General features: G+C 35.0%; 4 protein-coding genes across 17 annotated transcripts; 2 read left to right on the top strand and 2 right to left on the bottom strand.

Moving 5' to 3' along the window:
• Nucleotides 1-1,223: 1,223 nt before the first annotated feature.
• On the bottom strand, nucleotides 1,224-5,202 carry LOC121988371 (probable polyamine transporter At1g31830). Of its 2 annotated transcripts, none has more exons than XM_042541743.1 (2): nucleotides 4,686-5,202; nucleotides 1,224-3,079 (listed from the first exon to the last, which is right to left on the bottom strand). In XM_042541743.1, the coding sequence occupies exon 2, from the start codon at nucleotides 3,023-3,025 to the stop codon at nucleotides 1,604-1,606; it is 1,422 nt and encodes a 473-aa protein (XP_042397677.1). In that variant the 5' UTR covers nucleotides 3,026-3,079; nucleotides 4,686-5,202; the 3' UTR covers nucleotides 1,224-1,603. The 2 variants fall into 2 exon arrangements, with proteins under 2 accessions (XP_042397677.1, XP_042397678.1); XM_042541744.1 differs by having other exon boundaries at nucleotides 1,224-3,068.
• A 1,682-nt stretch (nucleotides 5,203-6,884) lies between these two features.
• LOC121988373 (UMP-CMP kinase 3-like) lies at nucleotides 6,885-14,874 on the top strand. Of its 11 annotated transcripts, XM_042541754.1 has the most exons (11): nucleotides 6,885-6,926; nucleotides 7,037-7,130; nucleotides 7,906-7,958; nucleotides 9,417-9,477; nucleotides 9,748-9,865; nucleotides 12,847-13,003; nucleotides 13,092-13,172; nucleotides 13,246-13,353; nucleotides 13,722-13,793; nucleotides 14,408-14,457; nucleotides 14,707-14,874. In XM_042541754.1, exons 3-10 carry the CDS (start codon nucleotides 7,932-7,934, stop codon nucleotides 14,453-14,455), a joined length of 672 nt encoding a protein of 223 aa, XP_042397688.1. In that variant the 5' UTR covers nucleotides 6,885-6,926; nucleotides 7,037-7,130; nucleotides 7,906-7,931; the 3' UTR covers nucleotides 14,456-14,457; nucleotides 14,707-14,874. The 11 variants fall into 11 exon arrangements, with proteins under 11 accessions (XP_042397688.1, XP_042397690.1, XP_042397691.1 ...); XM_042541756.1 differs by lacking the exon at nucleotides 6,885-6,926 and having other exon boundaries at nucleotides 6,993-7,130; nucleotides 9,423-9,477; XM_042541757.1 differs by lacking the exons at nucleotides 6,885-6,926; nucleotides 7,037-7,130 and adding an exon at nucleotides 7,196-7,300 and having other exon boundaries at nucleotides 9,423-9,477.
• A 3,700-nt stretch (nucleotides 14,875-18,574) lies between these two features.
• On the bottom strand, nucleotides 18,575-23,656 carry LOC121988369 (two-component response regulator-like PRR95). Of its 3 annotated transcripts, none has more exons than XM_042541740.1 (8): nucleotides 23,273-23,656; nucleotides 22,173-22,334; nucleotides 21,948-22,078; nucleotides 21,699-21,851; nucleotides 20,655-20,802; nucleotides 20,311-20,563; nucleotides 19,108-19,783; nucleotides 18,575-18,964 (listed from the first exon to the last, which is right to left on the bottom strand). In XM_042541740.1, the coding sequence occupies exons 1-8, from the start codon at nucleotides 23,490-23,492 to the stop codon at nucleotides 18,833-18,835; spliced, it is 1,875 nt and encodes a 624-aa protein (XP_042397674.1). In that variant the 5' UTR covers nucleotides 23,493-23,656; the 3' UTR covers nucleotides 18,575-18,832. The 3 variants fall into 3 exon arrangements, with proteins under 3 accessions (XP_042397674.1, XP_042397675.1, XP_042397676.1); XM_042541741.1 differs by having other exon boundaries at nucleotides 21,807-21,851; XM_042541742.1 differs by lacking the exon at nucleotides 23,273-23,656 and having other exon boundaries at nucleotides 22,180-22,328.
• A 3,372-nt stretch (nucleotides 23,657-27,028) lies between these two features.
• Nucleotides 27,029-27,776, top strand: LOC121990459 (pectinesterase inhibitor 9-like). Its single transcript, XM_042544588.1, has one exon. The coding sequence runs from the start codon at nucleotides 27,063-27,065 to the stop codon at nucleotides 27,639-27,641; it is 579 nt and encodes a 192-aa protein (XP_042400522.1). The 5' UTR covers nucleotides 27,029-27,062; the 3' UTR covers nucleotides 27,642-27,776.
• The last annotated feature ends 209 nt before the right edge of the window (nucleotides 27,777-27,985 follow it).

The raw sequence follows: 27,985 nt of genomic DNA, 5'->3' as shown, positions 1-27,985 counted from the left end.
TACTAAACAAATCTCTTGTGTTAACATTGTGAGAATTATTTGAGTATTTTCCACTTCAACAACATCATCAAAGAAGTAATCAGAGCACGACAAATTATTCATCATCCCCTCTAGCATCAATCGATTCTAATACTAATTTGACTATAATATGGAAGGAGAAGAAAAAAAATTGCCCTTAAGAAAGAGACATGCAGCACTAATGGCGCAATCAATCTATAGTCAAATTGATTAAACTTTTGATATTGAATAATATGTTAGGCATAAGTTAAAAATGAAAATTTATGTGTGTCAAAGATGGACTAACCCTAAGTGGATTTAAAAAGTCAAATACTTGACAATTGAAAAAAGTTCAAAAAAAAAAACGTCTAAAAAGGAGTTGAGAGATGGAGAAGTTTAATAAGAGTTATGGCAGTTCAAATAAATTAAAGAGCACTAGACTTGTAGCAGGCGATAGAAAAGCCGTAAATTAGATATTAATCAAGTCCAAATAAATCAAGTTAAATTAGATATTTAGCAATTAATGGAAAGTCCAAATAAGTCATAAATGATTGAATATTTGGCAACAATGTAAATCCAAACATATCATAAAAAATTGAATGTTTGATAGTGATCAAAGTTCACGAAGGACTAAATGTTTGTTAGAATAAATTCTAATAAATCAAGGAGATTTAAATATAGGATAGTGATAAAATCTAGGCAGAATAAAAAATGACAATCCTTGGCAATGATAAAAATCTAGACAAGTGAACTATAAATAAGTAATGAAGTCTCAAAAGCATGAATCTTCTTGACACCAGAAGTCTTATATAATTGAGGTTAACTGAATGCTAAGTAAAAATGAATAAGCAAATGAGGGAGTCCCAGAGATATTAAATCTCTTGACACAACATAAATTCAACATTTGTAAGCCACATTGTGATAGGGTGGTAAACGACGGTTCCGAACAACCACATGACAGGGGGTACTTCACCACGGTCGCCGGAATTCAATTCCGGATAGCCCGTGGGGGCTCAGATGTGCTACAATGGAAGAACCAAATAGAGATTACTGAACAATCAATTGCAGTCAATTGATCAACGATTTTCGGACTAATGCAAAAATTATAAAAACTGATTCCGTGAAGGGTTTTGTAACAGTATTCTTGAAGAATTTTTGGATGAGTGTTATTGCATTCAAAGACCGTCCTTAAGCAACCTAAAAGGCTAAAACGATCAAGAGACAAAAATAAATAAAGTAAAATTTCAATTATTGTAAAGTTTATTTACTTATTTGAGTGAACACCAAGCTTCTCGTCTAGTTGAGAAGATAAGTGCAGTTAGAACAAAACACTACAATTTATCATGACTTAATACCTCACAAACAATGCCACAATGCAGCAAGAAGCAGAACCAGATAAGCCTCTATGATCAAGACATAAACAAAATTTTCTTTGATAAACTCTTACTTTGTTAGCCAAAATGCAAACAAATGGAGTTGATTCCACAAATCCATGACAAGCCAGCCATCAGAAAGCAAGCAGTGCAGCATTTGTCTCGCACTTGCATTCGATTGTGATTAAAATAAGATGATATATTGAAGTTAGCAAACTTGTTGATCAACTAACCTAAGCTAAAAGAGGCTCTAAAGTACTATTATCATGCTCAACTTCTCTAAGATCAGGAAGGTTGGAGTTTGTGGAGAACTTCCACAGTCTTTTCTTTTCTGCTTGTTTGAGACAAGGCTGTAAAATGAACCCAACAAGCATTGCTAACACGCTCACAATCATTACTTTGAATGTTGAAAGCGCCAGCACCACACATATCAATACAGTGGGAGGAATGATCATCAAAATGCAGCCAGCAGTTCCAAGAGGGATTTTATATGGCCGAGGGGCATTCGGGTGGCTCAACCGCAATTTTATAAAGGCTGTAAACTCCAAAATCATTCCAAAACAATAGAGGAAGTTCTCAGCGGCTACTATCTCTTGAAAAGTCATCCAGGACAACAAAAGCACACCAGATGCAGAAAACAGTATCCCCACCACAGGAGTTCCATAGCAGGATCTCTTGCCAAAGAACTCCGGTAGCATTCCCCTTTCTGCCATTCCGAGAAGCTGGTAAGAATCACTGCTCATTTCGGCAACAAACATGCCCATGTTGGATAGAGCTGATGCCCCTTGCACCCACCATTGTAACCAGACCCCAGCAAGGATTTTGGCCACATCAGAGAAATAGCCATCTGTCCATAATTCCCTATCGAGGGGGATGGCTCCAGTCCCTGCTAAGAGGGGATATAAGTAGCTAACCACAACCAAAACCAGTGCATAAAAGAGAGCCTTGGGCAGCGTTCTAGTAGGGTTATCTACCTCTCCTGCCAAAGTACTGATTGAATCCCAATAATTAAGATTCCAAAAAAGTGTGTTCAAGCACAAATTCCAGTCTACATTGTGCAAATTAACCACTAACCATCTTGAAGGCCTGAGCTTTGGAATTGCCACAAGCCCCATTAAAATGAAAGGAGCAACTGAAAAGACCCCAAGAAAAACAGCCATCCATCCAACAATGGTCAATCCTCTATAGTTCAGATAAGTTAGTGCAATTGTTAGGATTAACACTGTCAATGTTCTTGGAAGCCCACTTCCCAATGCTGGCACTCCAGACTTCAAATAATCTAAAAAGAGGACTGGATATAAGGCATTGTCTATGACACCACTAAGCCATTTCATCCAACCTTGCTGGAAACCCCAAAAAGGACCCAAAGCTGAGGAGACCCACACTACATAACCACCATTTTCCGGGAACATGGTACCCATCTCAGCGGTGATCAGTGCTTCAGGAATGCTCCATATGAAGGGAAAAACCAGAAAGCCAAGTATAGTTAGAAGTGGACCAGCAGCCCGAACACTATCTTCTATCCCAAAGGGGCCACCAGATACCTCATAGAAAATAAGAAACACAAGAGGGATGAGTGGAACTTTCTGAATACTGTCTAGTCTCGGAGCTCCATCATTGATTAGATTATTTTCTCCATGGTGAAGTTCCCCCATTTGAAGAGAAATAGATGATGAGCTCCCCAAGATACCTCAATCTCTGAAGGGGCACTAGAAGAGATGAACAGGATATTAGATCATTGCAAATTCCATATAATGTAAAATAAGAGTTTCTCCATTTCAGGCTAGAGTAGTTGGAAAAATAAAATATGGAATTGATTCTGTAACAACAAAATATCATCTAGCAAATGGAGAATCATTAAAAGGGCATAATAATCTAGCATAAAAGATATTCTTAGGTCATTAAAGTCAAGTTGAGAAGAAAGGATTAATTCCCAAGCAAGCAGGGCGACAAGTTCCATGAGCGGTTCATTAACTTCTATGAACACGTTCACTATCTCCAAAAACAACCAAAAACACCTTGAAAGAAAATTCAGTTGAAGAACTATGGAGCCATCCAATTTGAAATGGTGGGAAAGAATCAAAAGATATTCACAATCTCTTAGGGCTTGTTCATTGAAGGATCAATTATCATGGGTGGATTGACAAATATGTGGATCTTACCACTTGTTTACTCCAACTGATGGAGAAATAGAAGAATGGAAAAATGAAGAGATGAATGACTTGTACATCTAGTCATTCATCTAGTCTTCTCAATTCATCTAGAAAGCTTGTTGGCCTAGACTATCGATCCAACTACGCATTCTCATCCAGACAGTAAAATGTGACTAACTCGTCTAGTCGATCCAACCAGCACAGCTTGTGTGGTCCCACCCAAATGGCTCATTCAAACCATCCAGCTTGCCCAATGTGACTCGCATGTTTGAATCACCTAGCTTGCTAACCATCTCACCCGGCCTGCCCAATTTGATCAACTGAATGGTTCGTGCAGGCTATCCAACCCTTTCGGCCCAACAAGTGCGCCCAACCCAAATGGCACCATCAACACACCCAACCTGGACAAGCAAGGCGCTCAAAAGTCACGAATTCAACATTGGGCATTATGATGAGGTTCTGGGCTTGTGAGAGTGACGCTAGCATGACTAACTAGTGTTTACAAGTGAATATTATTTAGTAAGGAGTTATAGGTGGGTATTGTTTTACAAGGAGTTATGGGTGGGATATATTTTAGTGAGGAGGGATTTAGTTTCCTCCTGATTTGGGTAGAACCAAAATAGTGATTTATAGGGATCCCTTATCCATCAGGTTTTCCATCCTTTCTAAATTTCTGGATAAATAGTAGTAAGGATGGAGAGTTTTAAAGTGCATCCTTTTTATAATCCATTTTTTCATTCAACTAAACAAACTCTTAATCCCACGTCATATATTGTATAAACCTTTGTTTTTCCATTCATAAGCACTCGTCTTTATTCAAGCCCTTGAGGCTTTCAAGGTCATATGATTTTGTAACTTTTCATGGGTTTTAAAATATCTACAATAGCAAAGGTGCATATGTGTTGTTCTTTGCAGATTAATAAGATATACATGAGTAGAAGAGGCCACCTATGGTGGTGATTGATTGAATCTTTCACCAAATTGGATTTTCATCGCAAACAGTGAAAAATCAAAGTGCGAAGGAGAATAAAGCTATCAATTTTCAAGAATCTAGGAACCGCGCGCTAATTAGGAGCGGATTGCAAAAGGCCGATCAATGAAAGAGGAAAAAGGAACTGCAAAATAACAAGCTCGTGAATAAGATGTGTGAAATCGAACTTACCACGCAACGGGGCGACCTCCGCCGAATTGAATCAGATCTCCGCTCGCTCGATTTCACAATCACTCATCGCATCGAGTTGCAGGAGAAGGAGAAGAGGCGCGCAAGACGAAGGACCTAAAACGACAGATTCGGCATAATGACAAATGAGCCGCGTCGGCCCTATAGGCGGTAGGTCAGGTGGCGATCGCTTTAGTGCGGGAGGGGCTCCAGCAATCTTCACCCGATCTCCGCTGTTTCAAAATCGGGCGAAAAGGACGGAGTTCGAGAGACGCGGAAGAAGGCACGTGGCTGGAGAGATGCAGCGGCAGCGCACCGCTGTTTCTCTAGATTACACGTATAATCATTTTGGTGCCCGCTAGGGATCGCCGGCGAAGGGGTGAACGAGGGCGGCGATAATGTAGGGCAGAGGAAGAGAAGGCTGGACGGGTGGCGACGACGACGGAGAGGGTTACAGGAACAGAAAGAACAATGCCACGTGCCACTGTTTGATAATCTCCAACCGGAGTGCCGTTAATGATAAGGGTTAATCATGATAACACATACCCGACAATGTAATTAGATGATTAAGATCCGTAGATATGTGAATTTATAGTGGAGTTAGATGGGTAGAATTGAAGTTTTATTTAATCTCGCTAATTTATTCTTTACTAATTTTACTATTTTCTTATTATTACTATAAACATATTTATTTATTTTATAAATCTCTAATTTTACGCAAGGTAAGATTTTGATTTTAAATTTCTAAGAATTAATTAATTAAACATTATTGTATATATAATTAAAAGCACTTTACGGTCTAAAAATATTAATCTCATTGTTATAATAAAGAAGCGGTGATATCATTTAAAAAACATAAATGATAAATCGAGTAATATCGTATATGACACGATATCCACGATACCTCATGAAAGTCATCCGGATAAATAGAAAAAATATGGTTAAAAATCCAATATCCTATGATGGTATATCTCAATTAAAGGAAAAAAAGAATATATTATAACTAAGGATTAGATTGTGATTATGCTATATTTTTGGATATCTACCGGCAATGTTTTTCAATTTATCTTGATAATTAGTAAAAAAATTGATTATGATTATGTTGTATTTTTGGACATCCGCAGGTAATCTTCTGATAAAAAGTAAAAAATAAATGAAAGAGTTAGTTGGATTATTATTATTATTATTATTATTAATAATGCTGAATTTAATAATAAATTATTAAAGAGGAGACGTGAAATGGTTAAATTTTGATGGGCTATGTAAAAAAATTTATAAATATAATTAATTATTTTTTGATTTGGCTAGAATTCGAGATATCCCTATTTAAGATCGGTCTCTAAACGCAAAAGATAAATTTTTTTTAATTATATTTAATAATACATTAAAAGTAAAATAATTATGAGAAATGCAATGGAGCATTCCCTAACTAAATTCACCACATCATAAATTTATTCAGGCAATAAGATTAATCCAACTCCATTTAATTTGTAGTTGATGACTTATAATGGGCTAGGCCTGACCTCAGGGGTCAAATTGTATAAGGATAACTCCATCAATTTTAGATGGCACCCGATCTAAACACAGGACAACTAAAATTAGTAAAAATAGCATATTTTATTAAAAATGATTAATTATGATGTCATATGTAATGATTCAATCCATGATTATCAATGTTATAGTCCAATTAATCTTGGAGTGACCGATTTATCTCATAAAAATTTTCAACCGACTATTAGAATAAATCGAAAAATACTAAGAAAAATTATAAATTTATTATAATTAAAAATTGAATCATAAATATCTAAATGATAATTTAAATATCCTATCACATGACCATGACCTAGGGCGAAGAGATGACTATGAAAATATTACTGGCGGGAAGTAATCGTTATTAAAAAACTAAAATTACAATTGGCAATGAAGTGGGATGCCTTTCATGAACACAAGCATCCTTATGGGTGCACCCCCAACAGGAAGTGGGGCCAACGTGAGGGCGCCTCATAAGGCGCCCATGCTGGGAGTGGGCATGGGGCTCCCCTTACCTTTCGAATGGAAGTGAGATTTTCTTAAATGAAAATAAAAGAAATTATTGGGATTTATTTTGACAATATTAAAAATCTTGAGATGTTTTAGAAAAATAGTTAAATATTTATTTAAAAAAAACTTTGGGGAATTAATAACTAGCCAATTTACGTATTCGTATCAGGAACTTCTGGCCGTGCGAAGGAGATCGAAGCGTCCGTAGGCCTTCTCCAAACCCTCTCATTGTTTTATTTTCTCAATATTTCATTATTTTTCTCCGTCTATAAATTTCCTCTCGCTCGGGATCTCGATTTCGATTTCGATTTCAGTTTCCCTCCGCCAAAGTCTGGTTCGTTCAAGCATCAGCCCTCGGTGGCGAGTGGAGGAAAAGAAACGCATCGGCATCGAAGCTCACACTCTCAGGTATCGGATCTTGTTCTCCTCCGCCTCTATCCACTGTCAGCAGAATCTGATGCGACTCAATATTTCATTATTTTTCTCCTTCTATATATTTTCCTCCTCCCTCTCGCTCGAGGTCCCGATTTCGATTTCCCTTCGGCAAGCCTGGTCTCGTTCAACTTTCAGCTCTCGGTGTGAGTAAATGAGAAGAAACGCGTCGGAATCGAAGATTTCTCTCTCACGTATCGGATCTCGTTCTCTTCCGCCTCTTCCCACTGTCGCCTAATTTGATGCGATTCCCTTTTTAGTGTCCGGTTTCGATTCCTATTGAAATATATGTTCAACGCTCTTCTTTATATTGTTTCTGGCTAATTGAAGTTTTATGATATTGGATGTTCTTGCGCCGCTGTGGGTCTGGTGATTTGATAGCCGGTGAATCTTCAAAATCATTTTTTTTTAATTTACAATGCGTTTCTTTTGTAGTTTTTGGCTACAAGATGTGGGTTTTCAATCTGTGATATCATTGTAGACGGTGGAATTGATGGTGTTGGTTCACTGATTTATTTATTTATAGTTATCCTTTAAAGGATTTCATTGGATTTCTAATATCACAGTCCGCTGTTTATGAATTTGATGCTGAGAATCTCATGAGATCATTGTTTCCTTTGATTTCCTTGTATGCCACTTGTACTGCTTTGGGATCCTGTACATTCTGTAGTAATCCTTGGCAGAAAAAATCATTTCTAAAGACTTCAGTTGTGTTCATGCTGAAAGAGGCTTAATTATTTTGCCTTTGCAGACTTTGCGATTCAAAACATTGCACTAATGGAGACACCCATAAATTCAAGCATGGTAAATAAGTTTCTGGTGCACCAAATTATGAATAGATGGAATGCTCATTACTATAGCTTCACTTATTTTCCACTGGATTTGATTTTCTTGTTGTAATTGAAATTATATGTCCTCAACGTTTTATTTATATATGCATATTATATTTTTGGGTGTAATATACTATAATTGGCATGTGATATCAATTGGATATTACTTGGATTTTTTTATTAAATTGTACTTGTGATTAAAAGATCTATAATGGTTTAATCGTAACTATCCAAGTCGTTCTAGGTTATAAAATAATATGATCTATACTTGTACCACTATAAGATAGAATGATTTACTCCATGATTAAGGCTGTGATTACTTTAATCACTTATTTGAATTTATAATTAGGTATCCATCAAATCGGAATAATATCCATCAACAAATTGTAAATAATATTTAAATTTTAACTTTTATACTGATAAAATTCCTTTACAAATTGTGATGTTATCCTTCCAACAATACTATATTCCATATGGTTCGTTGTCAAAATAAATTTACCCATATAATTTATTTAATCATAATTTCCATAACTTAATTTGATTCTAAAATTTTTGAAATATTGATTTATATATTAATCATATAAATATAAAAATAATTTAAATACCATCAACTAGGTTTATTTGAGTCCAATCATTAATGAAACTGTCTCTTTAATTGAGAATGTTGAATTTCTGGTTGAGTTTATATAATTTAATTACCATATAGACGACTCAATAAATCTGTATATAGCTTTTAATTTAGCATCAATAATTAATAAATTAAAGTCATGCATATTTAATTTAATATATATAAATCCCTCGGGTCTAAGGATAAAAAAGATTTTGTGAAAGAATATATTTGACAATAACACTTATATCTATATATTCTTTAATTGATCTTATTCAGTGTATGTACTACTTATATTACAGCCACTTGTTTGTTTAAGGTCTCTACCTCAATGATGGAGTAAATCATTCTATCTTATAATGATACAACAAGTGCAGGCCATATTATTCTATAACATAGAATGACTGGACGACGACGACGATAACAACAACCAAGTCTTATCTCACTAGGTGGGACCGGAACGACTTGGGCAGATACAATTAAATTATTACTCCCCACTATAGATCTTTTAATCATAAGTATAATTTAATAAAAATATCCAAGTAATATCCAATTGATATCACATACCAATTATAATAAAAGACACCCAAAAGTATAATATACACATGACTAATATTAAATAAATTGGGCTTATAATTTCAACATTCTTAACAATGGCACAAGGATATCTTTCCTGAGATCGTTTGTGCCTTTTTTTAATAAGATGGCATTTTTTTCAGTTGCAGGGACTAATCTTGATACACAATTTAATAGTTTTTTTTTGTCATCTTATCTTAGAGAAGATTCTCTGGTAAAGTAATATCATAGAGATTTGATTCTCCTCAGATACAGGATGGCAATGGAGCGTTTCCAGGTGACAAAAAGATCACTGTGGTTTTTGTGTTAGGTAAGACCTCATTGCTATTTTGCCTATATGGTTTATACAAATTCTCAAAAATACACCTATAAAATGAATAAGATACAATATCAGGATGACATGGTCACATGATCCTTTCTAGTGCTTACTTATAACCCTTTGTTTTTATGTTATGTCATGAAATTTATAATTTGTAGTTTTATGCTGAATAATTTGCAAAATCCAATGGCGAAATTCTAATATCTTCTTCCTCTTTTTATGGTGTCTTTCTTACTTCATTGTTTAGCTTTAATGTAACAGGTGGGCCTGGCAGTGGAAAGGGGACACAATGTTCGAAAATTGTGGAAAATTTTGGGTTCACTCATCTTAGTGCTGGTGATCTTCTGCGTGCAGAAATCAAGTCTGGCTCAGAGAATGGGTATGAGACAATATCTTTCTTGTTAGAGTGTTCTACTTTGATATATTATCTTGTAGACCAGATCATTTAAATAGGATTAGGTTAACATAGAATGGTCTGGCTCTGGCTTCTTAGCTCAGACATCATGGCCTTTACAATTACAATTAGCTAGCAAACATTTTTCCAGTAATATCTGGTTAGATTCCTTAAAAAAAATGTACCAGGAGAACTATTGAAGTCATTTCAACCTGATCGATCCTGAATATGAAGTAGGAACGTGCTGTAGAAATACAACTTGGGGTTATGAGTGGCCGATTTATATTAGGCAGATTTTCCAGAAGGCTTCATTCTCTTTGCTTTCAGAATTGCCAAATCACATCAATCCATAATGCTGTTGGTTCTGTAAGCGCTTGTTCCAAATTATTTTGCCACTGTAAACTTATTTTTTTAATAGAAAAAATAATGCTAGAGGATTTGTGAGAATGAGAGATAGGAAACTGTTTGTTGAGTTGAAATGGGCCATCAATTTGTTTTAGCCAAAAAGTACCTTGATGTTCCAAAACGTGTCATTTTGGATATAAAACGATAGCCTTTTAAGAGTGTCAAGTTGAGTGTTTAGGTGTTTTCAAGTTGAAATGAATCATCAAGGTGTTTTGGTAAAAACACCCTAATGGACCAAAACAGAATTTTAGCTAGAAAATCATAACATATTTAGTCTCAGGTGGAATATTTAAGCGTTTATAAGTTGAAAAGGGATTGCAATAACCATTTTCAACTCAAAAACACTTCAATGCTCCACTTAAGACTCCCAATAAACTTTTCTTTTTTGTTTGTGCACGCCTATGTGTCAACACGATTTGTTTTAAGTTATCAAAGTGTTTTGATCAAAGGAATTTACAAATATCTATATTCCACTTGAGGCTCCTAGAAAGCCTTTGCTATGATTTTCTAGCTAAGAGCTTGGAGTCTCATTTTAACTCAACAATGATCTCTATGTGTCAAGTAAAATTACATTTTAGATCATCATAGTAATTACCATTTTCAATTGCAAAATATTACTCTTTTTTTACTTGGAATTATTAATATTTGAATACTCAACTTAAGACCTCCTAGAAAGCCTGTAGTATGACTTTCGTACAAAAATGATCTATTTTAGATCATCAAGGTGTTTTGACTAAAACAACTCACCACCCAGTTAAACTCAAAAACAAAAACTTGGTTTGAGACTTCTAGGAAGATCAGTATGATTTCTTGGCCTAAATAAAACTTTTAGGGCATCAAGGTGTTATGACCCAAAGAACACATCTTCTCACCCCTGATGTACAAAAGGTTTACTTGTGAAAATAAAAAAAAAAAAAACATAAGGATAAGTGTTGATTTAGAAACTAGAATATCCAAATTGCAATTACATTTAAAAAATAGGGGTTTATAGGATCTTTTATTATTAGGTTAGATTAAAATATGATTAAGAATAATTTTCCTTAGGATCTCTTATTAAAGCTTGACGAGAAGAAGAAAAAGGAGAGAGATTCAGAGAAAATGATAGGTCTGACAATACAGGAACCAACGCCTTAGGAAACAAAGATTGCTATTACATGAATGATTGAATTATATGCAACACTAATCATTAGATCTTGTACTAATTTTTGGCATTTTAAACATCATTATCTCTTCTTATGAAATTGAACATATTAATTCAAAAGGACTTAAGATGCAGGAGATGGCAATTATGAAAGACAAACTACAGAAAAACCTCAAAATAGTGAGACCTCTCTCCAAAGGTGATGAAAATTATTCATCATGGACAAGGGAATGAGGTTTATATTAAGTTCACCTAAGGTTTAGAATTTCGAGCCATGTCGTAGTTTCAATTTATGACCGAAATGATACGGTTGGTTACCATATTATGCCATGCCAATACGGTTTTAATCTTTTTTTAATATAAAATATATATAAAAAAAAGGCAGTCCGGTGCACGAAGCTCCCGTCATGCGGGGTCTCGGGGGAAGGATTCATTGTACGCAGTCTTACCCTATTTTTTGCAAGAGGCTGTTTCTAGGATTTGAACCCGTGACCTTTTGATCACATGACAACAACTTTACCGTGATTTTTTTTTTAAATAAAATATATTAATTAAAAAGAAATTATTAATATTTGATTGTTATACTGGCTTATTAGAGAGTTATATCTGAGTTGTTGAATGTTGAGTTTAAGTTTTGATATAATATTTGATGCTTATTGAGTAAAAGTCTATTCAGGTTAACCGTAGTTCACCAAATAGATATGACAGGATTTAATTTGAACTTATTTTGATCAGTTTAAAATTAAACTAAATTTATTTATATAATAATTTAATTCATCAATAGTTGTATATTTTATAAGGTTAAAAATTATATTATATATATTTTTAATTTTTCTAACAATTTTTCTCCTCCATAAAGAGGTTTCTTTTTTTCAGTTTCCTTTTGAGTTTTTTTCCCCTCTTTGTTTACCTTGTGAATGAATGAAGGAGAAAAATAAATTAACCATCCTTATAGAGGTTATTTTTCTCTCTTATACTTTCGTAGATAAAAGCGAGAAAAAAATTAACAATGGTGAAGAAATTAGAATTAACGGTGTAAAAAATTAAAAAAAAATAAAAAATGGAAATAGGGGAAAAGAAGAAAGGAAAAGATTAAATATGCTAATCAAATTACGACAACAATAACAATCAAACCTTATTCCACTATATGAGTCGGCTAATATGCTAATCAAACTAAATTTCGTAAAATTTAGAGGGAAAGTTAGTACTCAAATTTTCTTGGCCTTTGAAACTCTTCAATGGATTAGCCTTGTTGTCTATAAAATGGGGTGTTATAGTTCCTAGTCCAACTTGTTGTTAACTCTTCTCATCAAAGTCATGCAAGTGTTATTAAGAGGAATATGTTCTTAAGAAATTTCATATTTCATCTGAATCTTTGGTGGATGGTTTATCTCATATGTCTCCTTAATACAATTTTCAGTACCATGATCTCAAACATGATAAAGGAAGGTAAAATTGTCCCTTCTGAAGTTACAGTTGAGCTTTTAAGAAAGGCTATCCTTGAGAGCGGGAACAATAAGTTTGTTATTGATGGATTTCCTCGAAATGAAGAGAACCGTGTTGCTTTTGAGAATGTTGTAAGTTGATACTTTGCCTGTAGCTCCATGATTGTCTCTAGCTTCCTTTATGGTTATTTTTACCTTCAATTTCTCTTTGTTATCACAGACAAAGCTTGAGCCAGAATTTATACTTTTCTTTGATTGTCCAGAGGAAGAGATGGAACAACGACTTTTAGGTCGCAACCAGGTTTAATCATTTGATCTCACAATTTTTTTTTGTCATCACTGTTAATCTGGTACTAATTTTCTGTGTAATTCAGGGGAGAGATGATGATAACATTGAGACAATAAGGAAGCGTTTCGGAGTTTTTATTGAATCTAGTTTACCTGTGATTGAGTATTATGACCAGAAGGGCAAAGTTCGAAAGGTAACCATGATCTATTCTCTTTGGGAGTTGGTTGAAGTACTTGTGTACTATTGTGTGTCCTTCAAAATTCCCATTTTTTCCCTCAGCGTTTTGTGCTTTCAGTTCCTTTAGATTGGGATGGTTTATCATCTCTTTCTGCACAATATCCTAGTGTTTCTGTTGACTGATTTTTTTCTCTGACAAAATTGATTGATCATCTTTCTGATCATCAGTCACTTTTTGTTAGCCATTCATCAATTTTATCAATCATGCGTATCCTATGTTTATAGTTATTTAATATATTTTTTTCCATGATCAATTTGGATAAGCAATACCAAATATCTCTCTGTGAAAATAAGTTCAGAACTGATGATCTGAAGCATTTGCAGATTGATGCTATGAAACCCATCGATGATGTGTTTGAAGATGTGAAGGCCATTTTTGCCCCATTCCTTGCAAAAGTAAGATTTGAATATGGTTGATCTATATGTTTAAGATTCACCATGTTTTTCATAGATCTGAGAAATACCAAGAGCCTCCGGATATATTCTAAATGTAATAAGCTAATAGCTAAACATAGCGAGTCCTTAGAGCCCCTAAAGCTAGGGAGGTTTAAAACCAAACTGAATTTTTTGGTTCAATTTTGTTGGTTTGGGTTGAAACAATTACTTAAAAAGTACTACAATAATAATCAAATCTTATCCCACTAGGTGAAGTCAATTATATAGATCCTTCTATGTCATTGGACTCTATCCCCTAGTTATTATCATCTATACTTAACTAAAAAGTAAATTAAAAAAATCAAAAACCAATTAAAAATTAGTTTCCAAATAATAATTTTATTGAGATTAATAATAAAAATCCATGCCAATTATTTGACAAGTAATTTAATCCATGAATGAGATTATTTGACAAGGGTACTAGGGAAGATGAAAATCCATGAATGATCTAGTTTATGTTCCAACAGTTATCAATGCCAATTATTTGGATCGTTTAGCAGATGAACAATTGGGTCTTCTCGTACTACAGTTTAGCATATGTTTTTGCTTTATATTAACTTGGCATACATTGTCAGGATGATTCAAGCTGCCCCATTGATGTAACAAGCACAAATATACTTTAAAGGTGACCCCCTTTTCCCCTGAATGTTACATTTTATGAAAAGTATATCTGATTGCATTATACCATACATGTGATTTGAGTTTTTTTGCACTCAGACTATCACTTTTGTACATTATTCGCCTAAGCTTTAGTAAAGAACACCTGTTGCAATTTGTCACATTCTTGATGATGGATAAGATGTTTTGTAGTCGAAAAGCCACCCCTGCAATGTAAGTAGGCTGCTGATTAATTAAATGTATTCTTTTTTTTCAGATTTTAAATCTCTGGAGAAAAAACACGTTGATAGCATTTTGACATAAAAATGATTTTATGTAAATTGGAAGAGTGCATATTGTGAATTTGAGATATTGAGTACTCGTATATTTTCTTAACTGCTGATATGATTACAAATAAAAACTCAAATTTCTCTTTGCTTATGTACGATTCAATAGCAATGCCAGTTTTTAAATCCGATAAATAGCCAGATATAATTAAGAAAAAAAAATCTTTCATTTTAGCTCACTTCTTTATTATTTGTTCTAAGATGTCTAATTTATTAATTTTTATGTTTAATTTTATTTTCTTAAGAATTTGATTAATATTTATAATTTCATGGAAATAATTCAATTTTTTTTTTAAAAAAAAATTACAGATGGTAATAAGATATTTGAATGAGTACAAATGATCAATCCTCCCAGGGGTATTAGGACTGGAATAGATGTTGAATATCCGATAGAGTTGTCGATGAAAATAAATATAATAAATGAAGATGAAAATAAAAGATATGAAATTAGACCAGGGTGGCAATTCGGTTCCAGTTCGGGTTGACGGGTTGGCAGGTTGGCGGGTTGGAAAATGACAACCTGAATCCGACATGATTATGAATTCGGGTCAAACTATTCAACCTGAACCTGATCTGTTTATTTGCACTTAACTCGAACCCGACCGTTTAACCCGTTGACCCGTTTAATCTCGAACATGACCTGAATTCAATAAAGAAATTTTGTATATTAAATTAAAAATTAAAAATAACATTTATCTACATAAATTGAAAATCCATATCATAATGATAAATCATATGAACATTGCAATCAATAGCACATCTCTATGTTTAGGGTTTTTAACTTTTTTGAATTTGTAATTTTAGTTTAAATTTATAATTATAAACGGGTTCGCGGGTTATAATTGGGTCATTTCAGGTTGACCCGAACTTGACCTGTTTATTAATTGGGTCAATTGGGTCGACCCGATTTCGACCCGAACCCGAAACTACCCAATCCTAACTTGATTTTTTCGTGTTCGGTTCGGATCATGTTTTCGTGTCGGGTCAAAAATTGACATCCTTAAAATTAGATTAAAATCAGATTCATTTTATTCCTAGCTAGAAGAGGGTGTCCCATTAGGAGTTGAAATAGCTCATAGTGAGTGAAGACATTTGTATACGTAAAGGGTGTGTAATAAATGAGGTACAACAATACGATTCATGGCCATGATGCCTAGATGAATCGAGAGATAACTTGTGCTGCGCAATGCCGTTAGAGCTAGTTAATTATAGAGATGCTGGAAATGTCATCGATGGATGTATGCTCTTAGGAATTTTTTTTCTTCTATCTTTTAGTCACTTAACAGAGATATTATCTATGAAAAATGTCTAGGATAAACATAATCATCATTTACTATAATAAAAATATCATCAGTTAATGTAATGAAAAGATAATGAATGAATCAACATTCATGAGAAAATTTAAGAATTTAATTATATTCATTTAATATATCTAAATTAATTAAATAAAAAATTAAATAACTTATTAAATTAAGTAAATAAATTTGAACTCATTAATATTCATAGGTAAGAATTGTAAATTATTCAGGAATAAAATTTATAAATAATATTTAGAATAATACTCACGAATAAAATCTCATGAATAGTGTTCAATAATAAAATTCTCATTAACATGATAAATAAATTTAAAATGAATTAATAAGTTTATATCATTAAGCTTAATAACCAATCAATCAAACAAACTTAATACTATAAAATATTTAAAATAATCAACAAATTTAAACCTAGAGTTTGATAATATCTGAACAAATTAAACTCAAACTCGTATAAAAGAAATCAAGTCAAATTTAAATAACCATTTCAACCGTTTAATTTATTTTAGACTACTTAGCTCTATTATCTTATTAAACAAATTTGAACATCACAAAATTTTACTCGTTTACAACCCTATTGACATGTTCATGTTGTGACAACCAAGTCTGTATTCGGCTTGAGCTTGGCTATTTTTCAAAATAAAATATAAAATTTCAAAAATAAAAATTAAAACATAAAAATTCAGTATATATATTGTTTTTATTAATTTATTTTAAATTTTATATATACATATATAATTTTTTTGATATGTGTGTTGGGCATGACTAATGAATCAAGCCTAGCATATGACCCAACTCTTATGAAGCCAATGTCAGACATTGGGTTGTAAACGAGCTGAGTTGAGCCAAGTTTTGAAGTATTCAACCTTGTTTGATAAGGTAGTAAAGCCGAGCCGAGTTTAAAATGAACTTTTAAAATAATTGTTCAAGCTTGGCTTGATTTATTTTTATAAACTTGAGCTTGTTTGAAACTTGACTTGAGCTTGATTCGTTTAGATGCTATCAAACTCTCAGTTCAAGTTTGGCTTGAGCTTAATTCGAATTTGGTTTGTTTAAATGTTATCCAACTCTCAATTCAAGGATTGTTTGAAATTTTTAGTTGTTTGATTGATTATTGAGTTTGGTGATTTAAACTTATTTGCTTATTTTATTTTATTTTATTTTATTATTTATTTAGTATATTAAAAAGAACTTTATTAATGAATATTGTTTGTAAACATTGTTCACGAACGTTGTTCATGAATATGTTTGTTGTTCACGAATGTTAACGAGCTAAACACATATGTATTCAAGTTTGTTTGTTTAGTTTAACGAGTTGTTCAAGTTTGTTTGTTTAATTAATATTGTGTATATTGAACGAACATAAATACAAACTTGTTCACGAACGCTTGGTTCATTTACCGCCCTAGCTCGGGCATAAATTTGGCACAAGAAGCTTTACGTTGAGCATTAAAAATATATATATAAGGTCAAATCAAGTACAATATTACACAAGTTTATTCTTCAACGCTAATGAAATAAAGATTTGAAAACCCAAATAAATATTTTTTTAAAACACTATTTTCCATGAAAATTAAGAAGAAGAAGAAAAAAAAAACAAGAGTATGATATATATCGTCTTCTCCAACAATCAGAAGTTGAAAGAAATCACAGTAACAAAACCTAAAAGACCTTAGCAATGTCCTTCATAAGGCCCGGGTTAGCAAGACAAAAGGCCACGAACTCTTTGAAATCGATGTTCCCATCGCCATCGATGTCAACCTCAGCCATTACATGGTTCACATCATCGGCAGATGTGGAGCCTAGCGTTCGAAGGACTTCTGCGAGCTCAGCTAAGGAGATCTTCCCGTCGCCATTAGTGTCAAAGCGCTTGAAGATCCTTTCCATCTCCGGCGTCACCTCTCCCATCGCCTCTCTCTCTCTCTTTTGGTCTTGCTTTGTGTCGCTAGTTTGTAAGATCATTTAATTTCGTATATAATTGTTATAGACCAGAGAGTAATATATGGGGAAAGAAACGATTAATGAAGGATTCCATGGAGACACTAATGGACCACCCTAGAGAGCGGAGTTATAGTGGTGGAGTTTTTCATTCCTCCTTTATTCCTGTTAAAAATTGAATGGATAAAATTTATTACATATATGTATATATTTGTCAGTAATTTATAGTGACGTCATTAAATAACTTATATTTCTGCTATGTTTCAAAGTTAATAAATATATAGCATCCAAGATTACACCTCTTGTTAGGCTAATGGCTAATTGAAGTTCCAAGAAGGCAATAGGTTTTCAGGGTGGAGTCATGTCTAAAAGAAATACATGGCAATAGGAAATTGGTAATATGTCTTGATTGATCTAAGTGTGCATAATGATTAGTCAATAGAAAGAGTTGACAGAAGTTTATCAACAAATATAGCTTTGTCAATAAAAAACATTGGACTCGTACTAACCACTTTTGTTAAGAGTATTGGCAGATAGATAATCTTAATTATCTACAACAAACACAGAAGGTCTAATTGAACAGATGATAAACAGTGTATTGCAGAGGTTACATACCTTGCAGAAATTTGCTGACAAAAGTGGATCTCAAACAGGAGAAAACGAGGCATAAGAAGCAGATCGGAATCTTAAAGCAAATCTGTTTCATTATTTACATTATGTTAGTGCAGCTACGTGTGTTAAACATTTACCTTGGGAGATAAGTTCTCTCATAATGATGATATAGTTTCTCCCTTCCAATGCCAAGTTATCTAGCAGCTGAATTACATTGAAAGGCACCCACTAATACTGGTTGAGGCTTGATCTTCTCCTGTCTAACAAATTGCCCCTTCACGCGAGGACGCTGTTCTGCAAGTAATTTTCTGCTCTGATATCGAACCTGTCGAAAGGTTTCCTGAGTGAAGTTAACTTGTAGTTTTGCCTTAAACAAGAAAATAGAAAAGCAAAGTTTTCTTTGCCGGAGTGAATCTATTTCTCTATATTTAAATTCGGTAGGAGAGATCATTGAGCATAGACTTATACCTTCTTCTCAAAGCATCTTTCCTTCCTCTTCAAACGGAATTTGGTCAAGGCTATTTCTCTTTGGGTTAAACGTTGGCAATCTGCCGGCTTTGTTCCATCTTTGCACTCGTCATTTATGGGCCAAGAAACATTCATCGTACGAATGTCTCCGACACCGGCAATTCCACTGGCACATTCACTGCCATTGAGATTATTAATGCTACTATTGCATGTGCTGCTACCACCACTCTCTCCTACTGCTGATGGAACATGCCTCTGTTCGTCGTGCTCCATAATTTCATCCTTCTTTTCTGCCAAACTGCAAGATGAGCTTATACCATTCTTCTCGTTAGTGTCAGCTTGCACAGGGTTGAGATTTTCTTGTCGTGAAGAGTTTGTGGGTTTTGCTGCTTCCAGCAATATTGGTGAACTGGAACTCCAAAGGGTTTGTTGCCCTGACTGTGAATAGAACATTCTTAAAGACGTGTCACGAAAAGAAACCGGAATAACTCGAACAGGATTGCATTGTACTGCTCTTCCATCATGAGCTGAAGATCCCACAGAAGGCGAATTAGTCTCTTCAACATTTATTCTGGATTCCTGATGTTTCAGAAGATCAGTAGACTCAAGTCCATTGCTTTCAGATCCTAGATTCTTTTGCTGCAACAAGGTTGATGTCACTGTTTTTCGGTTGTACCTGCAGCAACATGTGTTTATACTGGGCTCTGATAAGTATAATTCTCTGCAACATAATAATTGAAACAATTTCCCAACCTCTTTTCTCTTCTTTATAATAAAGCTGATATTGCACCAAGGTTTTGTTTAGATAAAGTTTAATATGAATATTAAAAGTACAGAAAAGAAACCGAGCTAGTAATGTAAATTTGATCAGAAATCTACGTATACACATGACACTCACTGATAGTATTCGAAAAAAGCTAAGAGTGAAAGATGTAAACCAAACCAAAGATCAATTTGATAAACCAATACTTTTTGAATTATTTAAATCATGCACGTTTTCTTTTTAAAATTTAATGTGCAACAATTGCTCTTTCAAGCTATGTGTGCCCATTTTTCATTTCAATCAATACTAGTAATGAATTTTTTGAGCATGATCCGACCATGAAAGATTACCTTCATACACTTTTTGGACAGGCAAGGAATAAAAAGCTACTGTTGTCCTAATCTTTTAAGTCAGCAAAACCATTAAAATGAAGTGCTTACTGTGAGAAGGCTGACATGCTCGAATGGTTCCACGCACTGGATTGCTCACAATCTTTCTTGTCTGATAATGGCTCCTCGTATCTTTTCAAAGGGAGCTCTAAATGAGGCACAAGACTCGACTTGCATGTATCGTTTTGGAACAACTCGATATCCTTTGGAGTTTTGTCGAGATGAGGTTTAGGACACTGAGTTTCATTGTTGATCTTGTTGCAGTAAAAAGGTCTGGTGTGTATTGAATCAACAGTTTTGTTCACTGTTATAGCAGTAAAATATTCTTCTCAGAAAGTAATTTTACCAAAGGTTTCATAAATTCTAACATAAAGAACTTGAAAAATGAAAAGTACCAAGATCTGCATTTTCATGACTGAATACACCAAGAAGTTGTGAATCGGGTCCGTTCTGATTCATGGATGCACTTACTGTGATTGGCAGCTTGATCTCCAATTTCTTGCGTGCACTTTCAGCTTCCATGTCAGACCTTGTACAAGAACTCTGCACAACACGCAGCATAGTATGCAGTGTCACAAAAAAACTTCATGTTTAACTCTACACTAACATACGATTCTGGGAAGATGCTACATTTAGTTAAAGATAATTCACTTTCCTTAAATAGGTATTTTTTTAACCAAGATTTATAAGAAGAAAAAGGAAATAGAGATTGAAGATGAATTAGCATCATCATAGTTGTCAACATGAAGCCATGTTTATCCCAATTATCAGAGGTCAACTATATATATTACATTATCTACTCTAATGATTCAGTTTGTCTAATCAAACCAAAAATGAAACATCATAAGAAAATCAAACTACTTGAAGAATGAAAATAACCTATAATTTGCTTATTATCATTATAAAATAAAATGAAAATAATGGAAAGTGCACGGGATTAAAAAAAGAGTACATATGCAGCAGTCTTGTCGCAGGAAAATGCTTTTTCGCTAAAATAGGCGAATATATTTAACTAAGTAACAAAATAATATATCTACCATTGCAAAATCTAATACTAAATTTATGCTTCTAGTTGTATAAATCTCTTTGAATCAAACTTATGACCTTTGGTTAAAATTATATACAGAAAATGTCCTCACTATAATCTTAACGATCGTTTATTGCCATTTTTTTTTTCTCCTGCTTTCTTTTCATTTTGCATTTTAGTTCAATTTAACATCTTTTCAATATTTAAATTTCCAATATTAAATAATTAAATAATGTCAAAAAATAATAAAAATATTAATAAGTGATCAAATTCAAAGATAGTTCATATATGTTTAAACAATAAAAGCTACTATTGTCAATAATAATCATTTTAATAATATTCTAATCACAAGCAATATAAACATACATCCCCTGGACCAAAAAACAAATTATGCCCTAAACAAAAATCTTACATGTGCATCACTCTCCTGCTCGCTCGATAGTTTATTTGTGTGTACACTAACAACAGTCTCAGTTGTATATTCTCTTCTACCAGAATGAGATTTCAGATTATGAGTTACCTCACAAATGTCTTGAATTTCATGTGTACTATTGAATCCACTTACCTGGTATAGCATGAATAAGAAAAAAAAACATAGCATTAGACAAAAATCAATACTTAATTAGGAAATGGCGGTGAGTAGCACTAAACTGAAGCTTACAATTTGCCTTCTCCAGACATGTTGCCACAAGTTCCTAAGTTCATTCTTGCGGATCGGCTTAATAAGAAAATCTGCGGCACCTCTTAACATGCATTTGAAAACAATGCTCATAGAATCATGTGAAGACATCACTGCATGAATGAGAAAAGGTTTACATTTGTGAACTGAATTGAGCTTTTTCTTAAGATATAAGAAGAAAGAAGTAGTAAGTTATCTGCATTATACTTATTACTGGAATATTCTTGCATTGGTCATGGTCCATTATCATGGTCAGAAGGCCAAAGCCTGAAATTAATGGCAAGTCAACTTCAGTAAGAACAAGGTCAATATTATGGTGTTTATCCTTCAAGGTATCCCATGCCTTCAAGCCATCTGATGCTGCAGCAACTGTGAACAATAAACAGAGGATTTCTAAGTTTTTTCTTCTTTCAAATTATCAATTTGCAGCGAAACTGGAAAGTACATAATACTCTTCATTTCTACCGACTGAACTCATGTATGGAGTGTAATATTTATCAATGCTACAACAATTTATCAATGCTACAACAGTAAAAAGTCAAAGAAAGCACACTGTACTTGAAGGATCTCTGCTTATTTTTGTCTGAAAGAAAATTTACTTATGCATAATGAAGATGCCACGGCACACAAGGTTCCATACAACTAGCATCTATAAAACTATTGTTATGTGACTGACAATTGATGCAAGAAACCAAATTCTTTTAACCAGCAAAGTACTATCAACCAGACAAATTTGAGTTTTGAAATTCTCAAAATTGACTGTTGGATCGAGATTTGAAATGGAAAAAAAAAAATTTTCAAAACAATCTGAAAGGATATAAAATTCAACAAACATTTAGGAAATGTCAAGATGATCACAAAACCATTTGATGTAAACGTTGATTGTAATCTATTTATGGAAGTCCCTATCTTATCTTTCTGCAAAAAAAAAAAAAAAAACAATGGTTAAAGTTTCATAGTTCTGAATTACCTACACACCTTTCTCGTGCTAGCTCGTTGATGTCATCTAATCCAACAAGACAACTCCAGAGTAAATCAATTAACTTATTCTGAACAAAATAACAACAAATATATATATATAAAACCTGAACTCATAGACCAACTTCCGCTCATGGATTGCAATTATTCTTTTCGGCGAAAAGAATTCATACGTAACAATTAGCAAAAACAAAACATACAGAATAGGATAACTATGAACAATCATTAAATTATGCATTTGTACCAATGAGAGAAATCTTCTTGAGGATGGGGATCCTATTTGCAACTCAAATAATCAGCAAAAGAACCGAAATAAAAAAGGAGCAAACCTCTGTAGCTACACTTCCTGAGCAGCGCCGCGATGATCTGCCGAGTGGAATCATCCCCTTCGACGAGCAGCACTCTCACCGGCATCCTCGGCAGGAGCTTCTCCCATCGCAGCTCCTCTCCTTTGCTGTCCTCTCTCGCCTCCATATCCTCTACCTCCTCATCCCCACTTGCTACCACCACCGCCATCGCCGTTTCGCAAGCCTTCCCTCCTCGCTCCATTTCGACTCCGACTGTTGATCTCGCTTTTCGGTCGACGCACGCCTTCTTCTCGCCCTTCACGAAAAGGTGCGGTAAGCTACACCGCAGCGATCCGCTCCTCCGCCGCAGGAAAATATCTTCATCTCAGGCTCTCGGCGTCTCGACCCTTCGATTTTCGTGGGGGCAACGCCAACTGGCCCACTCGCTTGCGGCCGCTAAAACCGCCGAGGCCCTGTGACGTGGCCAAACCTGGGTCACCCGTTCGGATTTTCCTCGACAGAGGCCGCCGTCCTCGACGTGACGCGTGTCGCGTCGCGCTGAGCCTCGACTGAAATGTTTAACGGTTCAAACACGTGGCGGCTCTCCGTTGGATAAGCGTGGGGGAGAGTTGTGGTGGTGGATGATCGGCGTATCCACTGCAAGGACTGTAGCTGCCAAAAAACGACTCGCGAATCGTACCGTGGTGATTATTAGAGAATGGTGGGACCCGCATTGGTGGGTTAAGCATTGGGGAAGCAATTCGCTGAGGACGCTGGGTGGTCTCGTCTAATTTGTCCTCCGTTATGGGCTCTGTTTACTCAGATGGAGAAATGGGCGGATGCTTGCATCCCTTCTTTTTGCTCAGATTTAAAAAAAAAAGATAAAAAAAACTAAGAGTAATATTTTAAATTTTAAATTCATTGTGACATAAACATGATAGTCACGTAAAATTCTGTATAAGTTTTTTTTAATAAAAATAGTTTTTATTATAATAAATTTAGGGTGTAAGATTTAGCGGTAGGAGGTATTAAGAATTGAGTTTTAGTTTCGGTAAATTAACGGATGAATTTCTTTTAATAAATAATTGACATAAGAATACTAGTTGATAAGCTACCCTTTGTGAGCGCTTTCCGATTTACCTCTAGGGCTCTAGCGGCCGATGAAAATTTTTTGTAAGGCTAGACTGATCACTCCTAAGATTAGTCAATATGCATAAGCTAGATACTGGTGTCAATTAGTGAAAGGTGTTGCCCTAGAGCTACGATACAATGATTAAGCCCTCCAAGCGGTGAATCAGATATCTAAGGTTCAAATTTCAATTATGATACACTGCATGAATTTTACTTCAATGAGACGACAAACCTAAGAAAGTTAACCTCTTGGATGAACCTCTCGAGCTCTTCCCTATTTACTTCAGTAGTCGGTGAAAATTTTTGTGGGATAAAACTGGGCACCTCTAGAATTGATTAGTTCGAAGTACTAGATATCTGGATTACAAAAAAAAAAGTGAAAGATACTGTTGAGTTATGATGCAACGGTAAGGTGCTCAAGTAGTTTCCTAAATATTCACGGCTCAAATTCTAGCGATGCTGCACTGTAGGATATTTTCCTCCATTAAAGTTATTTCCCAACCATTCACTATTTGAATCCTAGTTATGGTGTACAATAGGATATTTTCCTCTAGTGGGATGGAAAATTTGAGATGTGATTACTAGGTAAGGAGTAGCTCGCGCTTTCGGATTTACTTGGTGGTTGGTTTGTGGGGCCGAGGGATGATGATTGTTGGGTGAGAAGCCGCTCGTGTTTTCGAATTTACCTGGTGTCCGGTCTGTGGGGTCGGGCCTTGTCCACCTCAACTAATTAGACTGAAGGCCCATGCATGTAGATTATCAAAAAAAAAAAAAAAGTAAAAGATAATCGGTGGAAAATTTTCGTGGGGCTAAATCAATAATCTTCAAGATTAATCGGTTTGTAGAACTCAATACTTAAGTTAAATAAATAAATAAATAAATAAATAGGAAAAGATGCATAGCCCTTAGAGCTAGGTGTGATGATGAGTAGGGTTCATCATTTCTATATAGTGAGAATTTCAAAGCTCAAGTTGGACATCTTTGAATGGCCACGGAGTTCAAACCGCTAATAAGATTAGGAGCCTTTTATGATTTGTCTATGCTTGATGAATCTATCTGATGACTAATTTATGGGTTGGATCGTCTATCTTTCAGATTAATGCGATCGCATGAATACCTGGATTAGTTTTCAAAAAAAGTGAAAGGTTCCACTCGCATTAATGTACAACAATTTCGTGAATAAGAATTCTCATTGGTTTTTTTTTTGTTAGAATTGCTAAATGATACTTGCATGACACCACCTCCAGCTCATAGGATGGACATGAGAGACATGTCCTTTGTAGCAACAGACTTAATAACACGTGATATCTGTCCGGCCCTGTCAGTTAACAATATGCAACTTCTGGCATCTTCAGCATCCTGTGCATCTTTTTACTAGACTTTAAAAGGTATTATTGCAACATTTTTCATTCTTTATATTTTATTTATAACAATATGTATTAACTATCAATTTAAAGTCACTCACAATCTCTTTGTTCTATAGATTTGATGGTCTCCGGAACTATATTACTGTAATAAAATATTTAAATTATCATTCATATATTCATAGTTCGATCCTCAACTATATTTATGATTCGATCCTCAACTCTAATGTATTTATAAGAATTTTTCCTCCAAATAAGAGGTGCAATCAAAGGATACTCGGCTTCTGGATTGACCGTTGCGTGCGCTTCCCGATTTATCTTAACGGTCGGTGGAAAACTTCCGTAGGACTGAATCGGTCACCCATAAATAGTCAATAAGGCTAATTCGGATTATCATTTTTTATATAGATTTAATTATTATTTAAGTTGTCATCTAGATATTGATGGTTCGATTCTCAGTTTTGATAAATTTATAGGAAATTTTCCTCCAAATAAGGCACACAATCAAAGGATATTGTGCTTCTTGACTGTCGACAGCAAGCGCTTCTCGATTTACCATGATGACATGTGGAAAAATTTCATAGGGTTTGAATGATCACTCCCAGTATTACTCAATGAGATTAATTGAATTTATTAATTTTTTATATAGATTTGATTATTACCCTTAAAATTGAATAAAATTATAAATTATTTTTATTATAATTATTAAATTTTAAATTCACATTTTATTTTAGTTTTATTTGTTAACATCAATTGACTATATTTCATTTGCTGTGCTGTATCAATTAAATAAATTAAGCACCAAAGATTGTTTTTTTTTTTTTTTTGGCCTTTTCCTTCTAACTCTAACTTTAACTATAATTAATGAATTATGTCATCTCGATAATTTTATCGAAAAATACTTTTACGTTGTTCAACTACTTCTAGTTCATTCGAACTATATGAACTACTCTAATTTCACTCGAATCAATTCTAGTTCATCTTCAACTGCTTTCACTACTTCATTCGAATCGGATGAATTATTTTGATTCGTATTAAAACTTCTTCTATTTCATCCAAATTAGATGAACTCCTCTCTCGCTACTAAATAAATATTAAAGACATCAAGGATATTTTTAGAAAGTTACCAAGTCTTGCAATTTATTTGAATGAGAAGCATTGCTCCCTTCATTATTGTCGAGGGTGGATTACAAATTATGGTGGGTCAAAATCTAATATTCATAGTCATAAGGGGCGAATGAAAAGTAGATAAAATGAGAGGGGTAAAATAAAATTTTATCAATATATATATCCATCCACTTTATCCTTCTCAGTCCACAGAGAGAAAAAGAGAGAGAATGGCGCGAGTCATGGCTTTGGTGGCCTTCGTCCTCATGGCGGCGAGCCTCTCTGACGGTAAAATGACCACCACCGGCTCACCGACGGAGTTCGTCCGGTCCTCCTGCGGCGCGACGCGGTACCCTGACCTCTGCTTCCGGAGCCTCGCCTCCTACGCGCCGGCGGTCCGCCACAGCGAGCGGCAGCTGGCCCGGGCGGCGCTGTCCGTGAGCGCCGACCGGGCGCGGTCGGCCTCCGCCTACGTGGCCCGGGAGGCTGCGGCGGCATCGTCCGCAGGGAGGAGCAGCCGCGAGGCCGGCGCCGTCCAAGACTGCCTCGACAACATGGCGGACAGCGTGGACCGGCTCCGGGAGTCCGCGGAGGAGATGGGCCGCATGGGCAGGGCCGGGTCGGCTAGCTTGGCGTGGCACATGGCCAACGTCCGCACCTGGTGCAGCGCCGCCCTCACCGACGAGAACACCTGCCTGGACAGCCTGACGGAGCACGGCTCCGCCGCCCTGCGGGCCGCGGTCCGGCCCAAGGTGCTGGAGGTGGCGCAGGTCACCAGCAACGCGCTGGCCCTCGTCAACCGGGTTTAGTCCAAATAAAAGCCTGTAATCACAATTAGACCGGTTTGTAAGGGTTTGGTCTAGAAGAAGCAGATCGAATGCAGTGGATTTACCATGTGTGATATTTTGTTATAATTTTACACAAAAACCCATTAAATGCATTTAATGTCAAATTCTATTTACATTTCGTTGTCATTTTCATTTCATGTGTCCACATCGTGCTTTTGTTTTGCTTGCAAGAGTTAGGATCGATGAGCTAGCTAGCACAACTGCCTCTTAACGCCAATAGCCCGTGAAGGGACCATCCTTGCTCGATCATGTGGATCTATTAGCTGTGCTAGATGATACCAGATAGGATAAGTTTATCCGAAGGG

This window comes from Zingiber officinale, chromosome 6B (genome assembly GCF_018446385.1).
Source record: "Zingiber officinale cultivar Zhangliang chromosome 6B, Zo_v1.1, whole genome shotgun sequence".
Lineage (NCBI taxonomy): Eukaryota > Viridiplantae > Streptophyta > Magnoliopsida > Zingiberales > Zingiberaceae > Zingiber > Zingiber officinale.
This window is presented reverse-complemented; position numbering and strand designations above follow the sequence as displayed.